Below are 25,697 nucleotides of genomic sequence, written 5' to 3'. Positions count from 1 at the left end.
AAAGGATAATACTGAGTAATAACTCTCCAGTCCTCAGATAACCTTCCCAGGTTTCATCTCTTTGCTGGACGATCTTCCTTTCTCTCCTCTGTATTCGGAGTTCTATTTCTAGAAATTATCATTCACTCTTGAGTAATTTTTTGTTCAATTATGTGAAGTGTATTTTGAGCCAAATTTTTATTATCATAAATAGTAATAAAGTAAAAGTAACATACAGAATATCTTTATGTGTCAGAGATTTTAGTATGTGTGAGGTTTTTTGTTTATTTGTTTGCTCTTTTGTTTTGGGTTTTTTGTTTTGTTTTGTTTTGACTTTAAGTTTTTGATTTTCATGGTGTTTCAGGATCGGTTTCTCTGTGTTCCCCTAGCTTTCCTGGAACTCACTCTGTAGACTCAAACTCAAAGATTCATGAGACTTGAGCCATCCCACCTTTAATACTATTTGTTAAATGCTTTAAATACCTCGTGATTTAAGTGAACACTTCCATATAACTTTTCTCATTTCCATAATATTAGTACTATTTATTTGTATTTTATACTATTTGTGGCTATTTTCAAGGGTATTGTTTCCCTAATTTCTTTCTCTGCCCTTTGATAGTAGGTGTAAAGGAAGACTACTGATGCCTTTGAGTTCATTATTTTTCCAGCCACTTTGCCAAAGTTGGTCATCAACTGTAGGCGTTCTCTGGTAAAATTTTGAGTCACTAATGCATATTATATCATCTTCGAATAACGATACCTTGCCATCTTCCTTTCCAGTCTGTGCTCCTTGATCTCCTTTTGTTTTCTTATTGCTCTAGCTAGAACTTCAAGTACTATACCGAGTAGATAGGAAGAAATTTGGCACCCTTATTTTCTCCCTGATTTTAGTAGGAGTACTTCAAGTTATTCTCCATTTAATATAGATTAAATAGATATAAATAGATTTTTGTCTATTGCCTTGCTCTGTATTGTTTAATCATGTTTAGTATGTGCCCTGTATCCTCAGTTTTCTAATACCTTTATTGTGAAGGGGTGTTGTATTCTTTGAAAGGCTTTTTCAGCATATCATGAAATGATAGGTAAATTTCTAAAATTACATTGATGGCTTTTCATATATTGAACGATCTCTGCATTCCTCAGTTAAAGCCTACTTGATCATGGTGAATGATGGTTTTGATGTGTTCTTGGATTCTGTTTGTGAGAATTTTACTGAGTATTATTCCACTGATATTTGTAAGTGAAATAGATTCGAAGTTCTCTTTCTTTGTAGATTCTCTGTGTGGTTTAGGTATCAGGGTACATGTGACCTCATAGAAGGAATTAGGTAGTGTTCCTTCTGTTTCTATTTTGTGGAATAGTTTGAGGAACATTGGTATTTTTTCTTCTTTGGAAGTCTAACTATAATTCTGCACTAAAATCATCTGCCCCTGGACTGTTTTTTGGTTGGGAGACTGTTAATGACTGCCTCCAATTTTTTAGGGGTCATGGGATTATTTAAATAGTTAACCTGAACTTGATTTAATTTTGGTAAGTGGTATTTGTATAAAAAATTATTCATTACAGTTAGATTGTTTACTTTTATGTAGTATAGGCTTTGGAAGTAAAACCTAAGGATTTTTCTTTTAATTACAGCAGTTTCTATTTTTATGTTCCTCTTTTCATTTCTGATTTTGTTAAGTTGGAATTGTCTCTGTGCCCTTCAGTTTAGCTAAGGTTTTATTTATCTTGTTGATTTTTCCCAGCTCTTGATTTTGTTGATTTGTTGTATCTTTCTCTTTGTTTCTGACAGATTGAATTAAGCCTTGAGTTTGACTATTTCCTGCCGTCAACTCCTCTTAGCTGTGTTTGCTTCTTTTTGTTCTAGCGCTTTCAGGTGTGATGTTAAGTTGCTACTGTAGAATCTCTCAATTTCTTTATAAAGGCACTGTTTTGAATTTTCCTCTTAGTACTGCTTTCATGGTGTCCCAAAAGTTTGGGGGTATGTTGTGCTTTCCTTTTCATTGATTTGTAGAAAGTCTTTTATTTATTTCTTCCCTGACCCCGAGGTAGTGCCTATCATCAAGTAGAGAGTTGTTCATTTTCCATGAGTATGTGGGCTTTCTGTTGTTTCTTTTGTTGCTGAAGTCCATCCTTAATCTGTGGTGATCTGATAGAGTACAGAGAATTATTTCAATCTCCTTGTATCTATTGAAAGATTATTTTGTGTCTAATTATATGATCAGTTTTGGAGAAGGTTCTGTGAAGTGCTAAGAAGAAGGTTTCTTCTTCTGTTTTAGAGTGAAATGTTCTATATATGTTAAATCCATTTGGTTCATCAACTCTGCTTCTTTCATTGTTGTTTTGATGACCTGTCTATGGGGAAGAATGGAGTGTTGAAGTCTCCCACTGTTATTGTGTAAGTACAATGGATGATACACATTTAGTTGTTTTCTTTGAAGAATGTGGGTGCCCTTGCACCCAGGTCTTGGTAGATTATAAAGTGACCTTCCCCATATCATTTGATAAGTTTGGTTGAAAATCTATTATATTAAATATTACAATGGCTACTCCAACTTGTTTCTTGGGTCAATTTGATTGGAAAACCATTTTCCAGCCCTTGACCCCGAGGTAGTGCCTATGTTTGTTGTTGAGGTGTGTTTCTTGTATGTATGGGAATGACAGATGCAGTCTTCTTAGCCTGTGTCTTTTTATTAATGAGTTAAGTCCATTGATGTTGAGAGATATTAGTAAGCAATGATTGTAAGTTCCTGTTATTTTGTTGTTGGAGGTATTACCATGTATGTGTGAATCTCCTCTTTTGGTTATACTATGTTATGATTAATATCCTATGTTTTCTTGGTTGTAGTGTCCCTTGTTGTTTTGGAGTTTTCCTTCTAGAATCCTATGAAGGGCTGGATTATTGGAAAGATATTTAAATGTCACTTAGGCATAGGATATCTTTGTTTCTCCAACTTTGGTGATTGAGATTTTTATGTGGCATAGTAGTCTGAGCAAGAACCTGTGTTCTCTTGGGGTCTGCCAGACATCTGTCAAGGATCTTCTGGCTTTCAGAGTCTCTGATGAGAATTCAGTATAATTCTGATAGGTAGGCCTTTCTATGCTACTTGGCCTTTTTCCCTTGCAGCTTTTTTTCTTTTATTGGATATTTTTAAATTTGCATTTCAAATGTTATTCCCTTTCCATGTTTCCCGGCATAAGCCCCCTGTCCCATCCCTCTTCCCTTCTTCTATAAGGGTATTCCCCTCCACATCACCCCCCTTCCAACTCCTCAGACATTCCCCCATAATGGGGATTCCAGCCAAGGCAGGACCAAGAGTTTCTTCCATTGGTGCCCAACAAGTCCATCCTACCATATGCAGCTGGAGCTGGTCAGTCCATGTACAGTCTTTGGGTGGAAGCCCTGGTTGGTTGACTTTGTTGTTCTTATGGGGTTGCAAGTCCCTTCAGCTCATTCAGTCCTTTCTCTAATTACTCCAACTGGGATCCCATTCTCAGTTCAATGAATGGTTTCCTGCTAGCATTCGCCTCTATATTTGACATGCTCTGACTGTGGCTCTCAGGAGACATCTATACCCAGTTCCTGTCAGCATGCACGTCTTAGCTTCTTCAATCCATCAATCTTATCTTGTTTTGTGAATATATATATATATATATATATATATATATATATATATATATATATATGCTGTATACCCATGGGGGGGGGTTCAGGATGGCCTTTCCTTCAGTCTGTGCTCCAAACTTTGCCTCTATATACCCTCCTATAATATTTTTGTTCCCCCTTTTTTTTTCCTTTCATTCCCCACTTCTTCTAATGGCTAGTTCTAATCATAGAACTAAACTTCAGTATCTTTATTTTTTTTTTTTATTTACTTGAATATTTCTTTATATACATTTCGAAAGTGTTATTCCTTTCCGGTTTCGGCTAACATCCCCCTCCCCCTCCGCTTCCTTATGGGTGTTCCCCTCCCCACCCTCCCCCCATTGCCGCCCTCCCCCCAACAGTCTAGTTCACTGGGGGTTCAGTCTTAGCAGGACCCAGGGCTTCCCCTTCCACTGGTGCTCTTACTAGGATATTCATTGCTACCTATGAGGTCAGAGTCCAGGGTCAGTCCATGTATAGTTTTTAGGTAGTGGCTTAGTCCGTGGAAGCTCTGGTTGCTTGGCATTGTTGTACATATGGGGTCTCGAGCCCCTTCAAGCTCTTCCAGTTCTTTCTCTGATTCCTTCAACGGGGGTCCTATTCTCACTTCAGTGGTTTGCTGCTGGCATTCGCCTTTGTATTTGATGTATTGTGGCTGTGTCTCTCAGGAGCGATCTACATCCGGCTCCTGTCGGTCTGTACTTCTTTGCTTCATCCATCTTGTCTAATTGGGTGGCTGTATATGTATGGGCCACATGTGGGGCAGGCTCTGAATGGGTGTTCCTTCAGTCTCTGTTTTAATCTTTGCCTCTCTCTTTCCTGCCAAGGGTATTCTTGTTCCCCTTTTAAAGAAGGAGTGAAGCATTCACATTTTGATCATCCGTCTTGAGTTTCATTTGTTCTAGGAATCTAGGGTAATTCAAGCATTTGGGCTAATAGCCACTTATCAATGAGTGCATACCATGTATGTCTTTCTGTGATTGGGTTAGCTCACTCAGGATGATATTTTCCAGTTCCAACCATTTGCCTAACGAATTTCATAAAGTCGTTGTTTTTGATAGCTGAGTAATATTCCATTGTGTAGATGTACCACATTTTCTGTATCCATTCCTCTGTTGAAGGGCATCTGGGTTCTTTCCAGCTTCTGGCTATTATAAATAAGGCTGCGATGAACATAGTGGAGCACTTGTCTTTTTTATATATTGGGGCATCTTGTGGGTATATGCCCAAGAGAGGTATAGCTGGATCCTCAGGCAGTTCAATGTCCAATTTTCTGAGGATGCTCCAGACTGATTTCCAGAATGGTTGTACCAGTCTGAAATCCCACCAACAATGGAGGAGTGTTCCTCTTTCTTCACATCTTCGCCAGCATCTGCTGTCACCTGAGTTTTTGATCTTAGCCATTCTCACTGGTGTGAGGTGAAATCTCAGGGTTGTTTTTGATTTGCATTTCCTTATGACTAAAGATGTTGAACATTTCTTTAGGTGTTTCTCAGCCATTGGCATTCCTCAGCTGTGAATTCTTTGTTTAGCTCTGAACCCCATTTTTTAATAGGTTATTTGTTTCCTGCAGTCTAACTTTTGAGTTCTTTGTATATTTTGGATATAAGGCCTCTATCTGTTGTAGGATTGGTAAAGATCTTTTCCCAATCTGTTGGTTGCCGTTTGTCCTAACCACAGTGTCCTTTGCCTTACAGAAGCTTTGCAGTTTTATGAGATCCCATTTGTCGATTCTTGATCTTAGAGCGTAAGCCATTGGTGTTTTGTTTAGGAAATTTTTTCCAGAGCCCATGTGTTCCAGATGCTTCCCTAGTTTTTCTTCTATTAGTTTGAGTGTGTCTGGTTTGATGTGAAGGTCCTTGATCCACTTGGACTTAAGCTTTGTACAGGGTGATAAGCATGGATCGATCTGCATTCTTCTACATGTTGACCTCCAGTTGAACCAGCACCATTTGCTGAAAATGCTATCTTTTTTTCCATTGGATGGTTTTGGCTCCTTTGTCAAAAATCAAGTGACCATAGGTGTGTGGGTTCATTTCTGGGTCTTCAATTCTATTCCATTGGTCTATCTGTCTGTCTCTGTACAAATACCATGCAGTTTTTATCACTATTGCTCTGTAATACTGCTTGAGTTCAGGGATAGTGATTCCCCCTGAAGTCCTTTTATTGTAGAGGATAGCTTTAGCTATCCTGGGTTTTTTGTTATTCCAGATGAATTTGCAAATTTTTCTGTCTAACTCTTTGAAGAATTGGATTGGTATTTTGATGGGGATTGCATTGAATCTGTAGATTGCTTTTGGTAAAATGGCCATTTTTACTATATTAATCCTGCCAATCCATGAGCATGGGAGATCTTTCCATCATCTGAGGTCTTCTTCAATTTCTTTCTTCAGTGTCTTGAAGTTCTTGTTGTACAGATCTTTTACTTGCTTGGTTAAAGTCACACCGAGGTACTTTATATTATTTGGGTCTATTATGAAAGGTGCCATTTCCCTAATTTCTTTCTAGGCTTGTTTCTCTTTTTGTGTAGAGGAAGGCTACTGATTTATTTGAGTTAATTTTATACCAGCCACTTTGCTGAAGTTGTTTATCAGCTTTAGTAGTTCTCTGGTGGAACTTTTGGGATCACTTAAATATACTATCATATCATCTGCAAACAGTGATATTTTGACTTCTTCTTTTCCGATCTGTATCCCCTTGACCTCCTTTTGTTGTCTGATTGCTCTGGCTAGAACTTCAAGAACTATATTGAATAAGTAGGGAGAGAGTGGGCAGCCTTGTCTAGTCCCTGATTTTAGTGGGATTGCTTCAAGTTTCTCTCCATTTAGTTTAATGTTAGCAACTGGTTTGCTGTATATGGCTTTTACTATGTTTAGGTATGGGCCTTGAATTCCTATTCTTTCCAGGACTTTTATCATGAAGGGGTGTTGAATTTTGTCAAATGCTTTCTCAGCATCTAATGAAATGATCATGTGGTTTTGTTCTTTCAGTTTGTTTATATAATGGATCACGTTGATGGTTTTCCAGATATTAAACCATCCCTGCATGCCTGGGATGAAGCCTACTTGATCATGGTGGATGATTGTTTTGATGTGCTCTTGGATTGGTTTGCCAGAATTTTATTGAGTATTTTTTGGCCGATATTCATAAGGGAAATTGGTCTGAAGTTCTCTTTCTTTGTTGTGTCTTTGTGTGGTTTAGGTATAAGAGTAATTGTGGCTTCGTAGAAGGTATTCGGTAGTGATCCATCTGTTTCAATTTTGTGGAATAGTTTGGATAATATTGGTATGAGGTCTTCTATGAAGGTTTGATAGAATTCTGCACTAAACCCGTCTGGACCTGGGCTCTTTTTGGTTGGGAGACCTTTAATGACTGCTTCTATTTCCTTAGGAGTTATGGGGTTGTTTAACTGGTTTATCTGTTCCTGATTTAACTTCGGTACCTGGTGTCTGTCTAGGAAATTGTCCATTTCCTGAAGATTTTCAAGTTTGTTGAATATAGGTTTTTATAGTAAGGTCTGATGATTTTTTGAATTTCCTCTGAATCTGTAGTTATGTCTCCCTTTTCATTTCTGATTTTGTTAATTTGGACGCACTCTCTGTGTCCTCTCGTTAGTCTGGCTAAGGGTTTATCTATCTTGTTGATTTTCTCAAAGAACCAACTTTTGGTTCAGTTGATTCTTTCTATGGTCCTTTTGTTTCTACTTGGTTGATTTGGCTCTGAGTTTGATTATTTCCTGCCTTCTACTCCTCCTGGGTGTATTTGCTTCTTTTTGTTCTAGAGCTTTTAGGTGTGCTGTCAAGCTGCTGACATATGCTCTTTCCTGTTTCTTTCTGCAGGCACTCAGCGCTATGAGTTTTCCTCTTAGCACAGCTTTCATTGTGTCCCATAAGTTTGGGTATGTTGTACCTTCATTTTCATTAAATTCTAAAAAGTTTTTAATTTCTTTCTTTATTTCTTCCTTGACCAGGTTATCCTTGAGTAGAGCATTGTTCAATTTCCAAGTATATGTGGGCATTCTTCCTTGATTGTTATTGAAGACCAGTTTTAGGCCGTGGTGGTCCGATAGCATGCATGGGATTATTTCTATCTTTCTGTACCTGTTGAGGCCCGTTTTTTGACCAATTATATGGTCAATTTTGGAGAAAGTACCATGAGGAGCTGAGAAGAAGGTATATCCTTTTGCTTTAGGATAGAATGTTCTATAAATATCCGTTAAGTCCATTTGGCTCATGACTTCTCTTAGTCTGTCTACATCTCTGTTTAATTTCTGTTTCCATGATCTGTCCATTGATGAGAGTGGGGTGTTGAAATCTCCTACTATTATTGTGTGAGGTGCAATGTGTGTTTTAAGCTTTAGTAAGGTTTCTTTTACATATGAAGGTGCCCTTGTATTTGGGGCATAGATATTTAGGATTGAGAGTTCATCTTGGTGGATTTTTCCTTTGATGAATATGAAGTGTCCTTCCTTATCTTTTTTGATGACTTTTAGTTGAAATTGATTTTATTTGATATTAGAATGGCTACTCCAGCTTGCTTCTTCTGACCATTTGCTTGGAAAGTTGTTTCCCAGCCTTTCACTCTGAGGTAGTGTCTGTCTTTGTCTCTGAGGTGTGTTTCCTGTAGGCAGCAGAATGCAGGGTCCTCGTTGTATCCAGTTTGTTAATCTATGTCTTTTTATTGGGGAGTTGAAGCCATTGATGTTGAGAGATATTAAGGAATAGTGATTATTGCTTCCCGTTATATTCATATTTGGATGTGAGGTTATGTTTGTGTGCTTTCATTCTCTTTGTTTTGTTGCCAAGACGATTAGTTTCTTGCTTCTTCTAGGGTATAGCTTGCCTCCTTATGTTGGGCTTTACCATTTATTATCCTTTGTAGTGCTGGATTTGTAGAAAGATATTGTGTAAATTTGGTTTTGTCATGGAATATCTTGGTTTCTCCATCTATGTTAATTGAAGTTTTGCAAGATACAGTAACCTGGGCTGGCATTTGTGTTCTCTTAGGGTCTGTATGACATCAGTCCAGGATCTTCTGGCCTTCATAGTTTCTGGCGAGAAGTCTGGTGTGATTCTGATAGGTCTGCCTTTATATGTTACTTGACCTTTTTCCCTTACTGCTTTTAATATTCTTTCTTTATTTTGTGTGTTTGGTGTTTTGACTATTATGTGACGGGAGGTGTTTCTTTTCTGGTCCAATCTATTTGGAGTTCTGTAGGCTTCTTGTATGCCTATGGGTATCTCTTTTTTTAGGTTAGGGAAGTTTTCTTCTATGATTTTGTTGAAGATATTTACTGGTCCTTTAAGCTGGGAGTCTTCACTCTCTTCTATACCTATTATCCTTAGGTTTGATCTTCTCATTGAGTCCTGGATTTCCTGTATGTTTTGGACCAGTAGCTTTTTCCGCTTTACATTATCTTTGACAGTTGAGTCAATGATTTCTATGGAATCTTCTGCTCCTGAGATTCTCTCTTCCATCTCTTGTATTCTGTTGGTGAAGCTTGTATCTACAGCTCCTTGTCTCTTCTTTTGGTTTTCTATATCAGGGTTGTTTCCATGTGTTCTTTCTTGATTGCTTCTATTTCCATTTTAAATTCCTTCAACTGTTTGATTGTGTTTTCCTGGAATTCTTTCAGGGATTTTTGTGACTCCTCTCTATGGGCTTCTACTTGTTTATTTATGATTTCCTGATATTCTTTCAGGGATTTTTGTGTCTCCTCTCTATGGGCTTCTACTTGTTTATTTATGTTTTCCTGGAATTCTTTCAGGCATTTTTGCGATTCCTCTCTGTAGGCTTCTATTGTTTATTAATGTTTTCCTGTGTTTCTCTAAGGGAGTTCTTCACGTCTTTCTTGAAGTCCTCCAGCATCATGATCAAATATGATTTTGAAACTAGATCTTGCTTTTCTGGTGTGTTTGGACATTCCATGTTTGTTTTGGTGGGAGAATTGGGCTCCGATGATGCCATGTAGTCTTGGTTTCTGTTGCTTGGGTTCCTGCGCTTGCCTCTCGCCATCAGATTATCTCTAGTGTTACTTTGTTCTGCTATTTCTGACAGTGGCTAGACTGTCCTATAAGCCTGTGTGTCAGGAGTGCTGTAGACCTGTTTTACTGTTTTCTTTCAGCCAGTTATGGGGACAGAGTGTTCTGCTTTCATGCGTGTAGTTTTTCCTCTCTACAGGTCTTCAGCTGTTCCTGTGGGCCTGTGTCTTGAGTTCACCAGGCAGGTCACTTGCAGCAGACAAGTTGTTCTTACCTGTGGTCCTGAGGCTCAAGTTCGCTCTCGGGGTGCTGCCCACTGGCTCTCTGCGGCAGCAGCAACTAGGAAGATCTGCGCTGCCCCTTCTGGGAGCTTCAGTGCACCAGGGTTCCAGATGGCCTTTGGTGTTTTCCTCTGGCGTCCGAGATGTGTGTGCAGAGAGCAGTCTCTTCTGGTTTCCCAGGCTTGTCTGCCTCTCTGAAGGTTTAGCTCTCCCTCCCACGGGATTTGGGTGCAGAGAACTGTTTATCCGGTCTGTTTCCTTCAGGTTGCGGCGGTGTCTCAGGCAGGGGTCCTGCCGCTCCTGGACCCTCCCCCACGGGAGCCCAGAGGCCTTATACAGTTTCCTCTTGGGCCAGGGAAGTGGGCAGGGGTGGGCAGTGTTGGTGGTCTCTTCCGATCTGCAGCCTCAGGAGTGCCCACCTGACCAGGCGGTGAGGTCTCTCTCCCACGGGGTCTTGGGAGCAGAGAGCTGCTGCAGGCTGGGATCCGCGGGTGTGGGACTCCCTGCGGTCCCGAGGTTCAAGTTCGCTCTCGGGGTGCTGCCCATGGGCTCTCTGCGGCGGCAGCCTTGTTCCCCTTTTTAAGAAGGAGTGAAACTTACACATTTTGGTCATCCTTGAACTTCACGTGGTCTGTGGATTGTATCTTGGGTAATTTGAGCTTTGGGGCTAATATTCACTTATCACTGAGTGCATACCATGTGTATTTTTCTGTGATTAGGTGATATTTTCTAGTTCCATTCATTTGCCTATGAATTTCATGAAGTCATCATTTTTAATAGCTAAGTAATATTCCATTGTATAAATGGACATTTTTTGTATCTATTCTTCTGTTGAGGGATATCTGGGTTTTTTGCAGCTTCTGTCTATTATCATTAAAGCTGCTGTGAACATAGTGGAGCATGAGTCCTTGTTATATTTTGGACCATCTTTTGGGTATATACCCAGAAGTGTTATAACTGGGTCCTCAGTTAGTACTAGGTCCAGTTTTTCTGAGGAACTTCTGGTCTAATTTCCAGAATTGTTGTACCAGCTTGCAATCCCACCAACAATGGAAGAGTGTTCTTTCACCACATCCACACCAGCATCTGTTGTCTGAGTTTTTGATCTTAGCCATTCTGACTGGTGTGAGGTGGAAGAAGTTGTTTTGATTTCAATTGCTCTGAGGATATTGAACATTTTCTTAGGTAATTCTCAGCCATTTGATATTCCTGAGCTGAGAATTCTTTGTTTAACTCTGTACCCCAATTTTTAATAGGGTTATTTGTTCTTTGGAGTCTAACTCCTTGAGTTCTTTGTATATTTTGGATACTAGCCCTCTATCAAATGTAGGATTAGTGGACACCTTTTCCCAATGTGTTGGTTGCCGTTTTGTCCTAATGACAGTGTCCTTTGGTTTACAGAACATTTGCAGTTTTATGAGGTCCCATTTCTCAGTTCTTAATCTTAGAACATAAGCCATTTCCCCAGTGCCCATGTGTTTGAGGCTCTTCCCCACTTTTTCCTCTGTTAGTTTGAGTGTACCTGGTTTTGTGTGGAGGTCCTTGATCCACTTGGCCTTGGGATTTATACAGGCCAGTAAGAATGGATTGAATTTTCCTCTATGTCTTTAAAAGATTTGTTTCTTCTTTAAGGGCTTCTATCCATGGGATAGTTGTTTTGTTTTCTGTATTTCTTAATTCTTTTTTTTTTTTCCGGAGCTGAGGACCGAACCCAGGGCCTTGCACTTGCTAGGCAAAAGCTCTACCACTGAGCTAAATCCCCAACCCCTGTTTTCTGTATTTTTTAAAGAGAATTATTTATATCCTCTTCAAAGGCCTCTATTTTCTTCATGAGATGATTATGGTCACAGTTTTGTTTCTCTTGTGTATTAGGATATTCAGGGCTTCCTGTAGTAGGGGACCTGGTTTCTGATGGTGCCATATTGCATTGGCTTCTGTTAATTATGTTTTTGAATTTGCTTTTTGCCATCTGATTGACTCTGATGTTGTTTATCCTTATTGTCCTGCATTGAAGCCGACCACAATGAGGTGGAGCTGTATGTCCAGTATTTAGAGATTTAGAGCAGACCTTCTGGGAGGAAGACTTGGTGGGATCCCAGCATGGGTTGGATGTAGGGAAGGGTATTTCACCTTTGAACCAGGTTAGAGCAGGCTTCCTAGGAGGCAGGTTGGGCTGTGGGAAGGGGGTGGGGGAAAGAGCTGATCTGTTGCTATGAGAGGAGTTGTGGACTGGAAGCACCCTACATAGTTTTAATCCAAATGCTGTATAGGCCTCCAGGACTTCCCATAATCACTGTATATTAACTAACTACCCGCAGTAATGCAGCTCTAGTGGGGTTATTAGAGTCGCCAGGGATACTGTTAAGAGTTTCATATCTTAGTCTTTATCCAGGCATACCAACTTTGAATAGAGAGTCAGGAGTTGGGACCCAGTGTGTGTGTTTTAATAAACCTTTCAAGAAATTCTGATGCACATATTAGTTTGCAACCCATTAAAGCAAAACAGGTTTTGAAAACTATGTCAGGCTCTAATGCTCCCCTATCACTTTTTATGGCTTTTACTGATGTAGTTATCTCCTGAATAGTCTAAGCTGCAATATCATCTTCTCCGGGGGAGTAGTTACTCATTATTATTTTTCTCCCAGGTGAAAAAGAAATTGTTGCCTGATAGATGGTCTATGACTATATGCCCTTTATTTCCCTAACCAAAATAAGTAGTGATTGACAGGCACAGTTAATGTCTGATTAAGGAAAGAAGTACTGGAGACAAATTTAAAAAGAATTAAGGAATTATATTTTATTTAAATAGAAAGTGTGGTCTTTGGAAAATCACTTGATGTTTTGGAGTTTAAGTTCTCATTGCAATAAAATGAAAATTTATTTTCCCTACTTTAAGTTATTCTGTGATTGTAGAGTGGAAGTGTGTATAGAATAATCAGTACAGCTTCTGTACCAGAATAAATTTTGATTAAACAGTTTTTAATACTCTGTTTTTAGTCTCTATTGTAAAACTTAAATATTTATTGATTTTCTTAATTTTTTTTAGAAAGAAGTCCTCAAAATTATTTGCGACTTTAGTACCAAGGAATCTTCTGTCCTTGTCTGGCCTCCAAGGACACCTACATATACATGGCATACACATGGACAACAACAACCTCAACATGCACACACACACACACACACACACACACACACACACACGCACACACACACACACACACACACACACCAAAAACACATCGTGCAAAAAAAAATTAAATATTTAAATAATCTTTAAAAGTATGTATTTAAGAAGCATGAAATGGTTATATACATATGGATTCCCTTTCTCCCCAGAGGTTATTGGCTAACAGTTTGAGGGGAGAAAGGAGGCAAAGCTGTAGAGGTAGAGCATGAATGTTTGGATGGATGACTGAGTATGGACAGAATGACCTCTGAAGACCACTTCAGGGAGAGGACTCCGGTTTATTGTTTCAGGGATAGAGTATATAAGGGCCTTCTAGGGGTATAGGTGGAAAGGCCAATTGGTCATAGCATCAAGTGAATGCGACAGGCTTTAATATAGCACCTAATTATCATGCAATGTTCAGTAGGTGTGTGCTGAGTTAAACAGCCTTCCACAGGCTCTGTACAAGGTCACTTTCAGACAAGGTCACCAAAGGCCAGCAGCTTGTGTTTAGGGACACTCTCCAGACAAAGACTGACAGAGATGAGAAGCTCTGATGACAAAGCGACAAAGGGAATCCTCCATTTTGTGCTGAGCTGGGAAGCCATCAGTTCATGAGGAACTGCTACCTTAATAGCAAGGTTCCCCAAAATATACAGATCCTAATTGTCATTAGTAACAATACCATGATGTTTTAAAATATATAATACTTAATGTATAAATTTATATATTATTCTCTCTCTCTCTCTCTCTCTCTCTCTCTCTCTCTCTCTCTGTTTTTGTATACATTACCCAGTATCAGGAAATTTATTATACTAGTGACACAAAGTAGACTGAGAAAAATCACATTACTTAAATGAATCATTAAACAATAATCATCTGAAGGGATGCACTTGCATGTGGCAACAAAGTCTTAAGAGCTAGTGAGGTGGTAGGAAACGGATGGTGTTGGTTACAATTTTAATTTCCATCTTACAGAATAAATAGATCACAAGGTGTGATACCTAGCAATTATAGCTATATACAAATATTTTTTTCTGTTTCAACAACTACCAAGATGGTTTCAATGTAGCTCCTCAGTGTCTGAGGTTATATAGTCAAAGCAGTAGAAGGGAACAGAGCAAAGACTATGGAAACCATGGCTTCCTCTAGGTAGTCCTCTGCAGCCTAGGTGAGAGCTCTTTGATGTAACTAAACTGAGCTGAGCCTCGTGTCTTTCACCATTCAGAGGAGTGTAAATAGTGTGGTTAAAGAGGTTGCTTTCTTGTTTTGTCTTAAATGTGTAGATCTCATGCCATTGCCCCAAGTTTGGGGTGTTTGTTTTATAGATGTTTTTTAAAAAGTAAACAAATTTAAAGATCATTTTGTAATGCATTTTTAAAAATGTATTTACCATAGCATACAATTTTTTAATTTTTCTTATGATATTCTATGAACTCATTTTTATGAAATACTGTCATAGTTATTACCTACTATTAAAATATTAATAAGGGCATTTCCCGACTATTACAGTTAAGTTTCTCCTCAGGTTGTTAGTAGAAATACAACTTTAGTTGTTTGTTAAACAATCTGATTTAGAGTAGCAACAAGTGCCTGGACAGAAGATTTTTAATAACTATTGACACTATTTTGTCATTCTTATAATTGGATTAATTTACATTGATTAATTTCTTCATTAAAAAAACTTCAAAAGACAGGATAATCAAGTCCATCTTATCTAACAACTAAACCAACTGAGAAAACGTGAATGCAAATTATCCTAAGGGGGAAAAAATATTAAAATGTAGAAAATGGTTATGTAGTTTGCAAGGGGTAAGCCTGGCAAAGGCATGACTTCTCAGGTATGCTGTTTTTCATCATAGAAATTTTATCATGTATCTAAAATATCCATTAAAAATATACCCATATTCCCATTGCAGTTTGAAGAAGTGAACAATTGTATGTACTCTCTATAGTTTTGCCACTACTACTCATAAATGAAAGTCATTAAATTTGCACATTATTAAGTTAATGTGCAAAAAATTATATCTAAGTTATTTTATTTTTTCTTTATACTTTTCATAAAAACTAGGCCTTGTCAGTTAACCACTCATTAGTTATATTGTTATTATCCTCTCCCTTCACCATTAATTGGGTATCCTCTGACTATTGCACAACACATACCTCCTCTCCCCCCCTCCACAAGGATGTCTCCACCCCAACCCTATCAGACCTCCCCATTCCCAGGGGGCCCAAGTGTCTTGGGGGGTTAGGTGCATCTTCTCTGACTGAGTCCAGACAAGGCAGTCCTCTGCTGTACATGTGTTATGAGCGTCATATCAGCTGGTGTATTCTGCCTGGTTGGTGTTCAATGTCTGACACATCTCAGAGATCCAGGTTTCTTGAAATTCCTGGTCTTCCTATGGGGTCGCCCTCACCTCAGCTTCTTCCAACTTTTCCCTAATTCAACCACAGGGGTCCATGGCTTCTGTCCATTGGTTGGGTATGAGCATCTGCATTTGACTCTTTGAGTGGCCTGCTCAGGGGACAGCCATGCTAGGTTCCTGTCTGTAAGCATACCATAGCATCAGTAATAATGTCAAGGCTTGGGGCCTCCTTCTGAGCTGGATTCCAATTTGTGCCTGTCACTGGACCTCCTTTTCCTCAGGATCTTCTCCATTTTTGTTCCTGCAGTACTTTCAAACAGGGACAATTCTGGGTCAGAGTTTTTAACTGTGGAATGTCAATCTAATCCCTCCACTTGATGCTTTATCTTTTTACTGGAGGTAGACTCTGCAAGTTCCCTCTCCCCACTGTAGGGCATTTCATCTAAGGTCCCTCCCTTTAAGTTCTGAGAGTCTCTTATCTCCCAGGTCTCTGGTACATTCTAAAGGGTCCCCTACCTCCTACTTTCCTAGGTTGCCTGTTTCAATTCTTTCTGCTGTCTCTTGGGGCTTAAAGGCTTCTAAATATAGTCACAGTAACAAAATAAATAGTAGTAGTAATAAAATAATAAATAATAAGCATTTGAGTTATACATGACTAAGCTGCTTTAAATATTTCATAGTAAATTCAGGTTTCAAAATATTACATGAGACCTCATTTATATGTCTGTCTTTATTATTAAATGTATCAATTCATAACAATTTAACAAAGGTGTCAAATGAAAAGCAGCTGATTCTCAGAGATCCCTCAGAACAAATCCATGCTATCCCTAGCTTGTTTTGAGCTCTGTCTACTTCTCTGTGCTGTACATTGTCCCAGTGGCATAATATAGATACACTGATATCATAAGTAAAGTATCTCTGATGTTTGTGTTGCATTCTCCAATTTCTACCAGGTTTTCTCTGTGTCCTCAAATCTTGTCTCTTTTATACTTGAAGTAAATGGAGTTTAGAGAGGTCATGTAGCTCATCTGTGATCTCATTCCTAGTAAATGGCTGGAACTCCAAGTTCCAGTGTTCTTGTTCAAAGTTATTACAAAACACCAGAGAACAGCTATGTGGAGAGGGAGAAGCACATGTTGTTTTGGAGGGAGATAATTAGCAAATGGGTATTTTTCATGATTCCTCTCATGTGTTGATGAAATAAAATAAAATTCATTGGTGAAGATTACAAAGAAGGTTTCTTAAAATATTTCATTCAATTTATTTTTTATCTAACTTATTGTATGTGGCTTTCAGATGAAGATACAAAAATTTATAGGGTAGAACTCAACTCATCGTTGGTCTTGAATCACACAAAGAACATATACATAGTTTCTGATTGTTGACTAAATAAAAACCATGAGTTACAAAGACAGAATTAAAATTATATATTTAATTATATAAAGTAAATAGTAGAATGTTTTTCATGTTTAAAATACTACATTAGGAATATTAATTTTTTCTTTAAGTAAAAACTTATTTTCCCTTCCTGTAGTGGATACAGTATTTTCCAAAAGCAACCTTTGCAAGTTTTCTCTCTAGATAATATGCATGCATTACCTAGACTGGCCTAAATTTTGTCACTGTAAGCAGTTAACCTTGAAATAGCAACCCATGGTTCAGTGTGGTAAAACACTAAGGGAATTTGTTTCCTGAATATGTAGCATCTTCTGTGGGTGCAGTGAATCTCTAGGATGATATTATTCAAGCAACAATGCAGAAATTCAGTCTGTTTCCCATTTCTGGGTCAACACATGGTTTTTAGTTACCAATGATGGGAAATGACATTTGCATGTCCAAGACATGGCAAATTGCTTGTATTTGGAACCCAGTAAATAGAACTATTCATATGACCCAATACGATCTCAAATACCTATAAAAGAAAGTCACTTGTGAAAAAGTGAAAAAAGTATAAGCAATGTCTAAATATCATGAAGTTCTGCATTCAAAGAAATGCTTATTAATGGATTTATTCTGTAGACATTTAACAGATGCTTAATCATTAACTCCACAAGTATATGGTCTTACCTGGTCTTCTATTTAAGTGGACACCAAACATAAATGACATGTAGACACACTATAAAGATATACTGTTTGAAAACATATAATGGAATAAAAGTTATAAAACAGGTTACATACATAGGGTCTATCTTTCCTATCAATGTGTCTAAAATGAAACAAACGGTATAAGTATGGGCATTCTACAGTAATCACAGTTATCTCTTTTGATCATAAAATGGACATTTTCAGACATCATGGATTTAGAAGGAAAGATAAAGTACAAGAGAGCCACAGCATCCAAGTGAGACGGCTTCTTACATCTGCCAAAATAGCCACACAGTCAAAACAGATGAATGGAATCTGGGAAATGTGGTGTTTTGGCTAGACATTTGCTTCCCTCAATAAAATTAATGTTCTGTTACTAATAAAAGAAGGGTAGGTATCAAGTGGACAATTCACAATTTTTGTTTGTGGTTCAAGGTAGTTGTACCACACACACACACACACACACACACACACACACGCACACACACACACACACACACACACACACACACACACATATTTAGACAAGCACACACAGAGCAAGAACAACTTCCTTTTTGATTTCTTTTGTAGTATTTATACTTACTAATTTAATTAGGGAAAGACATTGGATTCTTCTTCTTCTCCTCCTCCTCCTCCTCCTCCTCCTCCTCCTCCTCCTCCTCCTCCTTCCTCCTCCTCTTCCTCCTTCTCCTCCTCCTTCTCCTCTTCTTCCTCCTCCTCCTCTTCCGCTTCCTCCTCCTCTTCCTCCTTCTCCTCCTCCTTCTCCTCCTCCTCCTCCTCCTCCTCCTCCTCTTCCTCCTTCTCCTCCTCTTCCTCTTTCTTCTCCTCCTCTTTCTCCTTCTCATCCTTCCTGTGATATTCTATTTCATAGTTAATATGAGACTAAATATGTCTGCCAGAGCATTCACTACTGAAGGATACACTATTCTATTTCAATTATTTAATCAAAAAGTATTTTCATTTTGTCAGTTATCACAATGAACTATAATCAAATTTTAACATGTTGTTATCTCTATAATTTCCTAAACTTTTAGTTACCTTAGAAATGAGAGAATGTTCATGTTTCATTATCAATATCTTAAAACAAATTGCTTATTCCTTTGGACTTATGACTAAGAAACAATTAGTCATCAAGCCATCACAGAGCATAGAATTTGGATTCAGCACAAATGTTACATGCTATAGAAAAGTAACTTCTCATCTTTTCAACTTTGTCTACCTTCTCTATAGGTTATACATTGATGGCCCATTTGGAAGTCCATTTGAGGAGTCACTGAACTATGAAGTTAGTCTGTGTGTGGCTGGAGGCATTGGGGTCACTCCGTTTGCATCGATACTAAACACTCTACTGTATGTCACTTTGATGAATCTTGTTACTCCAAATAGAGAAATATTCAAATATATCTAGTTTACATGTAAAATAATCCTTTACAGAGTTTTCCCACACCCTGTTCCTAAAATTCCATATCCTAAATGGCAAATAAAATAATTCAATAGTTCTTAGTATATGATCTGTAGCTCCTAGCATCCTCCTTGTAAAACCAAACCCACCTTCTTTTCCTTTCAGTAGTTACTTGCTCTGAGCCTTCTTTTCTTGACCTCCTCACAGTGATGTCACTGTTCATTTATTTGATCAACAAGTATTTTGGAGTGTGCTTGTGCCAATTAATCTTTGAGTTATTGAAAATAAAACAATGAATAAAAAAACAAACTATACTGTTAGAAACTTCACATTCAATTGGGGAAAGTGAAAATGAAGTAGTAAGAAATTTATAAGATGGAGTATATCTGAAAAATAAAGAAGATAAAGAGAAGATCTCCGTGGATCAGATATTATTTTAGTAGAGGGAGGTAAAAAGGAACAGATTATAAAGGCTTTAAATGGCATCTTCTGAATGACACACAACCATTGCAATCATGCTTCCTCTGTGTCTGCAGGAAAATGAGCACATCAGTTTTCAGATATAGATGAAGAAGGGGCTCTGGTCATCCTATCCTTCATTGGCAAAGTATATGCTATTGATAAACTCAGGGATAGGGCGAACCATTGCTCACTGGTGATCTCATTAGGCTCCAATGATTAGTTCAACCCTGTGATCAAAAATGGCCCTGGGTATATTAAATGGGTCACAGATCTACCCAAAATTCATAATTATGGGAAAGGAACTAACAGAGAGGTAGCATTGTGGGTTTATAGTGATGGAAAGAGAGAAGACGGGATTTGGGAGAGAGTAATCAGAATGCATTATATTTGAAAGAAATTAATAAAACAAAAAGTTATAAGTAAAAAAGGTAAATAGATTATAAAAACAAATGTCTGGAATGATTGTAATTATTTGTTCAGGGAATACTTTTATGAGAAGATGATGAACATATCATCACCTCATTCCTTCATTATTAACAAATTTGCAACAGACTGAGGAAAAGAAATGTCAAAGATGAGATTGCCCAACTGGGAAATAGTCTCAGCATTTTCATTCCAGGATTATAAACTTAAGTTCATTCATCACCATAAAACACAAACAAAATGACAGCAAGATGGTGCTCCCAGATTGCTTCCATTCTCTTCCCAACAAGACAAAGTCACATTAAAATGTGTAAGGGGATATCTAAAAGGAAGAAGAAATAAAACTTTTCCTTTGGCTTAGTTGGGAGAATCATGAGCTCAAGATAAGGTAGAGTCTTGTTCTCAAAATAAAAAAAAAGAAATGAATGATATTTTGAATATTTTATTTCATTTTCTAGTATTATACTAAATATGATTTGAGGACATATTAGAGACTCTTACAAAAATAAGCAAGTTGCAATCTCGAAATCATTTGTTTCAGACAACATATTACAAGTTATTTTGATACTTGCTACTATTAAAAAAGGAACATTTTCTTAACCTCAAGTCTACCTCATAGTCATAAGTAGGCATCCAGACTTGGAATTGTGAGTGGCTGGAATGTATTACATAGTGTGTGGTTGTGAAATCTTTTTTCAATGATTATTAAGAAAAGGATAAACAACCAAGTTACTGGAATGGTTATAACTAAATGTGAGGGCAAGGCTGAATGACTTTTTGATCCCTGCACAATGACACAGTTCACTGAAATAGAGAACTTGTTTTTCTGAGATTCATGAGCAACGTTCTTCTGATCCAAGAGTTTAGTGTTTGGTCTGGAAGTTGGAACAGGTGATGTGTATAATCTGACAAATATAACAATCTGTGACATCTTAGTCACTACATTATGTAACATATCTGTTTGAGAGTTAAGGTAAATATTGGCATGGAAGTGGCTAAGTTGGGGTCTGTTTGTTTATTTTTTTAATTGGTTGATTATGAATGAAAAGCAAATGTTCATGAATACGTAGACTTTGTATGGTTTATCCAATTCCAGTTACAACTTCATTACATTGATTTTTAAAGGGATGACTGGAAACCATACAAGCTAAGAAGACTGTATTTTATCTGGGTCTGCAGAGACATCCAATCATTCCAGTGGTTTGCAGACTTGCTCTATGTGCTGCATAACAAGGTAATATTGGGATGGTTATTATTTTTAGCTTTATAATTTCTTGAACATTTATTTGTATATTTTAAAAGCAAGTAATTGCTCACTATATATAGAATAAAGGGTTCTCTTAAATCTAAAACCAGAGGTAACATCCAATAAAAATGAATGCACATCTTTTCAGATGTGAATGTTTGTTAATATATGTCTTCTCAGGCATATTTTAACAGGTGTTTCTGCATTTTAACATAGAATAACAAAGATGCACATGACTAGAGATAATGAGAAAAGCCAAAGTGATCATCACAGACAGGACAGCATCTTCTAACCTCCTTTATAATAAATTGCCCTCATAGTCTTGTTTATATAGTCAGCAGGTTTCTTGATCCACTATACAGTTTTAAAAATCAAAAAGGTTCGCAGACTAGTTCACTAGGAATGAAAAATCTGCTATTACTTCACCTACCAAGTGTGTGTCACTAGAATTACTGTAAGTTCTAACATATTATTTATATTAACCTTAACTGTCTCCTGAGAATTAGGATCTGTCTTAGGATCTAAAGATATATTAGGTAACAAAATAAAAACACTTTTTTTATACTCTCCCTTGCAGTCAGAGTAACATAGACAACTAAACCACTGTATAGGCAGCACGTCTGATTCTGAGATCTCAATTTGGGCCAAAAAGAAAAGGAAAGTAGAAATATATCAATGTGTCCAACAGAGGGGCTGTTTACTTAAAGAGTGTGTTCAGGAATGTCCACCAAGCCATGTGCTGTAGGGATGTCTTGAGTGTATTGATTAGTCAAATGTCTTGGAAGCAAATTCAAGTCAGGTTACCTAACGCTCCAAGTTCCCTGATGCAGCCATATGTTGAGTGCAATGGTAGAAGAAAAGGGAGGTATGTAGTAGCATAAGAAAAACTAAAATGCAACTGGAGAGTGGTATGCATGTGTGTGCATGTATGTTGAATGCATGCATGTGTGTAGTACCCTTGCCAAGGTAGACTGCAGAAGGCTTGTAGACTTTATATTTTGAAAAAAGAGATATAAATGTATACCTAGAATTATTGAAATTATGGACTTGAACAAAGATAATTCTACAAGAATTATTTACAGTATTCCAAAATACTCAAACACCTCATATATATCTGATGGACAAAACAAAATACTGTGTATTTATATAATAAAATCATTTAACATGAAGAAGAGAATTCTGATACATGCTAAAATTTAATTGAACCTTAGAAATAATATGCTAATTAAAGTGATGGAAGTAAGCCAAATATGAAGTGATAACTACTTTATGGCACCATTTATAAAAGAGACTTGGAGTAGTTCACTTTGTAGTTCATTAGTTGTTAATGTTTAGCAATAGTTTGTGGGTGAAAGAGGGAAAGGAAAGCTTTCGGTTCACTTTCTCTAGATTTCTTCTTTGCAGGTGTACTTCTAGTCTTGTGGATTTTTATTCGAGGAAAATCCATAGTGAATGAATAGAATGCCAGATGGCATATCTACTTTTTATGCTTTGGATTTATTTTACTATCATGAATATCCTATATCACTACTGTCCTTTTTAAAATGAAAATTGTGTTTATTGATGAGGGAAGCCATGGGTTAAAATTTAGGGCATCTTAGAGAGTAAAATAGAGGTTGTTTGTAAGACGCTAAGAGGAAGAATACCTCGCTTAGCATGATTTACTATGTATCTTTAGATTTAGGTGACTGCTTCTATTATCAAAACCATAATCACTAAATTTCACCAGAGCAAGTTATTTTGAGAGAATAACTGTCTGTTTATCACTTATCATCTCTCGGCCTACTTTTATTTTATTAGGAGTATTTACTATGATAAGCCAAAGTCTTTACTGCATTATAGAACCACATATGCTAGGTACAAACTCTGAATATTTACAAAGAATTTAGATGAGGCTTTTCATTTTTATGTTCCCTCAGTTTTGGCAAGAAAACAGACCTGACTTTGTGAACATCCAGCTGTACCTCAGTCAAACAGATGGGATACAGGTATGTGGCTGGATGTTATTGTTAATTAAATGAGCCTCTTGATAATAGAAGATTTACTGTAAGAGCTGTACTAGAAGAAAATTTCTGCATGGGGTTTTAGCAGAAATGTCCTAGAGGAAAGTCTCTATTGGGATACATCCAGGAAACCCATAGCTCGTCCTTGATGTCAATTCTGTTGTGCCTTTCAGTTCTCCTCTCAGCATGCTGAAGTAAACATTCTGATTCCATTTTTCTCCTTTGGGGTTATTTCAAATTTCATGTCTCTAGGGAGACATCAAGTAATAAATGAACAACCTTGTGATCTTTCTTCCGTAGAGGGAAGGTTTTCTGAGATGAGAAAAGATACAGTCACACACAATTAAACATTCCATCCCACAGGAATCTAACATAGAAACATTAAGAGCCATCATGCCTTATTTACTATAAGAGAGACTAAGCTGAGAATTTTCCCATACATCATTTTGGATAATCTCAGTTAATTTGAGCAATGCATATTATTACTCTCCATATTATAATGGGAATCAAACTAATGTTTAGAAATATCAAATAGTTGCATAATGTGATGAATATTTGTGCAAATGTTTTTCCACATTTTTTTTAAAGTCTGTGTGTTTCTGTGTTTTTGTGCACACAAGTACATGTGTACACTTCCTACAGAGCTGAGGGTATAATCATGAAAGTTATTCTTAAATTCCTCACCTCCTTTGAGACAAGATGTTTATCTAAAAACCCACCGATTAGGCCAGACTGCCTAGCCAGTGAGCCAAAAACACCCAACATCTCACCTCATAACTGTCACTACAAGTGCACATTTTCTTATTCAGCATTTGTACATAGCTTCCAGGGATTTTGCTCAAGCCCTCAAACTTACAAGGCAAGAATTTCAGTGAATAAGCCCTAGATTTTTAATATTCTTTTTCTTCATCCCTTTTTATTATTTTTCAAATAAAATATGAATGCTTATCAGGTACCTAAAAACTGTCCTAATCAGTTTCCAAAGGTTTTAGTTAATAGCTTATTGTTTTTATTTCATTTTACCACAGCTGTAAAACAGGAAAATCTATTTTTTTCTGATAAAATTGTAACTAGGTTATATATGATATTGATAAATATATTTATATAATAATCTAATGATAAAGTAAGGAGAGATAAATTATATCTGGTATTGAGTCTGCTTAACTGAAAGTCAAGCACTTTCTCCCCTCCTTATTTCCCTCTGACAGTTCACTGTCAATTAAGAATAAGTGTTTATTCTTTGCAAGGATGAGCCCATTACCAGTCACCGGATGATTGGGTACAGACTTTGACATCAGGTGTCTTGGGAGATCATATCTAGAGTTTTACCCCAAATTTGTGATGACAATTTTTGCTAATCTACTCATATAATATCTTAGTTTGACAAATGTACTTAGGTACAAACATATGTCAATGACATTTAGTTTTGAGCCCACTTAGTAGTGTGTGATGAACTGGAATATGTTCTTCATCTTATATTGAATTTTTTTAAGAATGAAGCCAATAACTAAAATCAAGGCAAGTCATCAGTTTGTGAAAATGACATTCAAAAGAATACTGAATTTTGAAGGGAAAGAAAATAAAAGTGACACTTTGTAATGGTTGTACTTCATAGAATTCCATTTTGTTATTTATGTCACAATAATTTGGAAGGAGATGCTAGCCCAGCTGAAATCTTATAAGAGAAACGTGCTGTTTATCCAAAGCTGCATCTTATAAAATATGTCCTTTCTTTTTGACAGAAGATAATTGGAGAAAAATACCACACATTGAATTCTAGACTTTTTATTGGGCGTCCTCGGTGGAAGCTTTTATTTGATGAAATAGCAAAATGTAACAGAGGGTAAGTAATATGCCTCACAAAGTTAACATATGGCTGAAGACCGAATCAAAATATCCCTGGGCCATCCTGTGAAATGTTTGAAGATGAATTGCCACTATGTTTACCACAAAGTCTTTTGAACACTAATTTTCAATCAATAAATGAAGTAAACTAGTTATCACTCTAAAAACCTGGAATACAGAATAACTTAAAAATGAATTAGAAATAGTTAAGTATTTGTGAATTAGAGTCACTCACCTACTTTTAAAACTGTGTACTTGCTTTACCGTTGATATTTGTTTATTTATCTATGTATTAATTGGCGGGGGAGTGGGAGTCGAGATAGGGTTTCTGTGTGTAGCCCTGGCTGTCCTGGAATATTTTCTGAAGACCAACATTACCTCAAACACAGAGATCATCTGCCTGTCAAGTGCTAGTATTAAAGGCATGCACAACCACCACTTAGATTAACATCGATATTTATTTTCATGGTATATATCAGACAATCAACATAAAAGATTTTCAGTGTCAAATTGGGTAAATAAGGTAATGTCACCAATGCTTCTAGCAATAGTCACGTTCAGAAATTATGTTTATTTTTGTTAAGCATTCCATTCATTTATATCTCAAGTGATATCCCACTTCCCCGTTATCCCTCCACAAAGCCTCATCCCACATCTGCCCTCTCCTCCCTCCTCTTTGCCTCTATGAGGGTGCTCCCCCACCCAACCATCCTCTCCTACCCCACCACTCCAGCATCCCCTACACTGGGGCATCAAACCTTCACAGGACCAAGGGCCTCCCCTCCCATTGATGTCAAACAAGGCCATCT

At 37.3% G+C, this 25,697-nt stretch overlaps 1 protein-coding gene across 2 annotated transcripts in view; it reads left to right on the top strand.

The window, feature by feature from the left end:
- Nox4 (NADPH oxidase 4) overlaps positions 1–25,697 on the top strand; it is a 152,374-nt gene that overhangs the window by 113,826 nt on the left and 12,851 nt on the right. The window contains exons 14-17 of one of the 2 annotated variants that reach the window (XM_032895944.1): positions 18,738–18,857; positions 20,920–21,028; positions 22,960–23,028; positions 24,786–24,886. In XM_032895944.1, the coding sequence (XP_032751835.1) occupies positions 18,738–18,857; positions 20,920–21,028; positions 22,960–23,028; positions 24,786–24,886 (399 nt within the window). The remainder of the gene's footprint in view (positions 1–18,737; positions 18,858–20,919; positions 21,029–22,959; positions 23,029–24,785; positions 24,887–25,697) is intronic. The other variant, XM_032895945.1, reaches the window with a different exon arrangement.

Source organism: Rattus rattus, chromosome 2 (assembly GCF_011064425.1).
Source record: "Rattus rattus isolate New Zealand chromosome 2, Rrattus_CSIRO_v1, whole genome shotgun sequence".
Classification (NCBI taxonomy): domain Eukaryota; kingdom Metazoa; phylum Chordata; class Mammalia; order Rodentia; family Muridae; genus Rattus; species Rattus rattus.
Note: the sequence above shows the minus strand (reverse complement) of the source record. Positions and strands in the feature narration are given on the sequence as shown.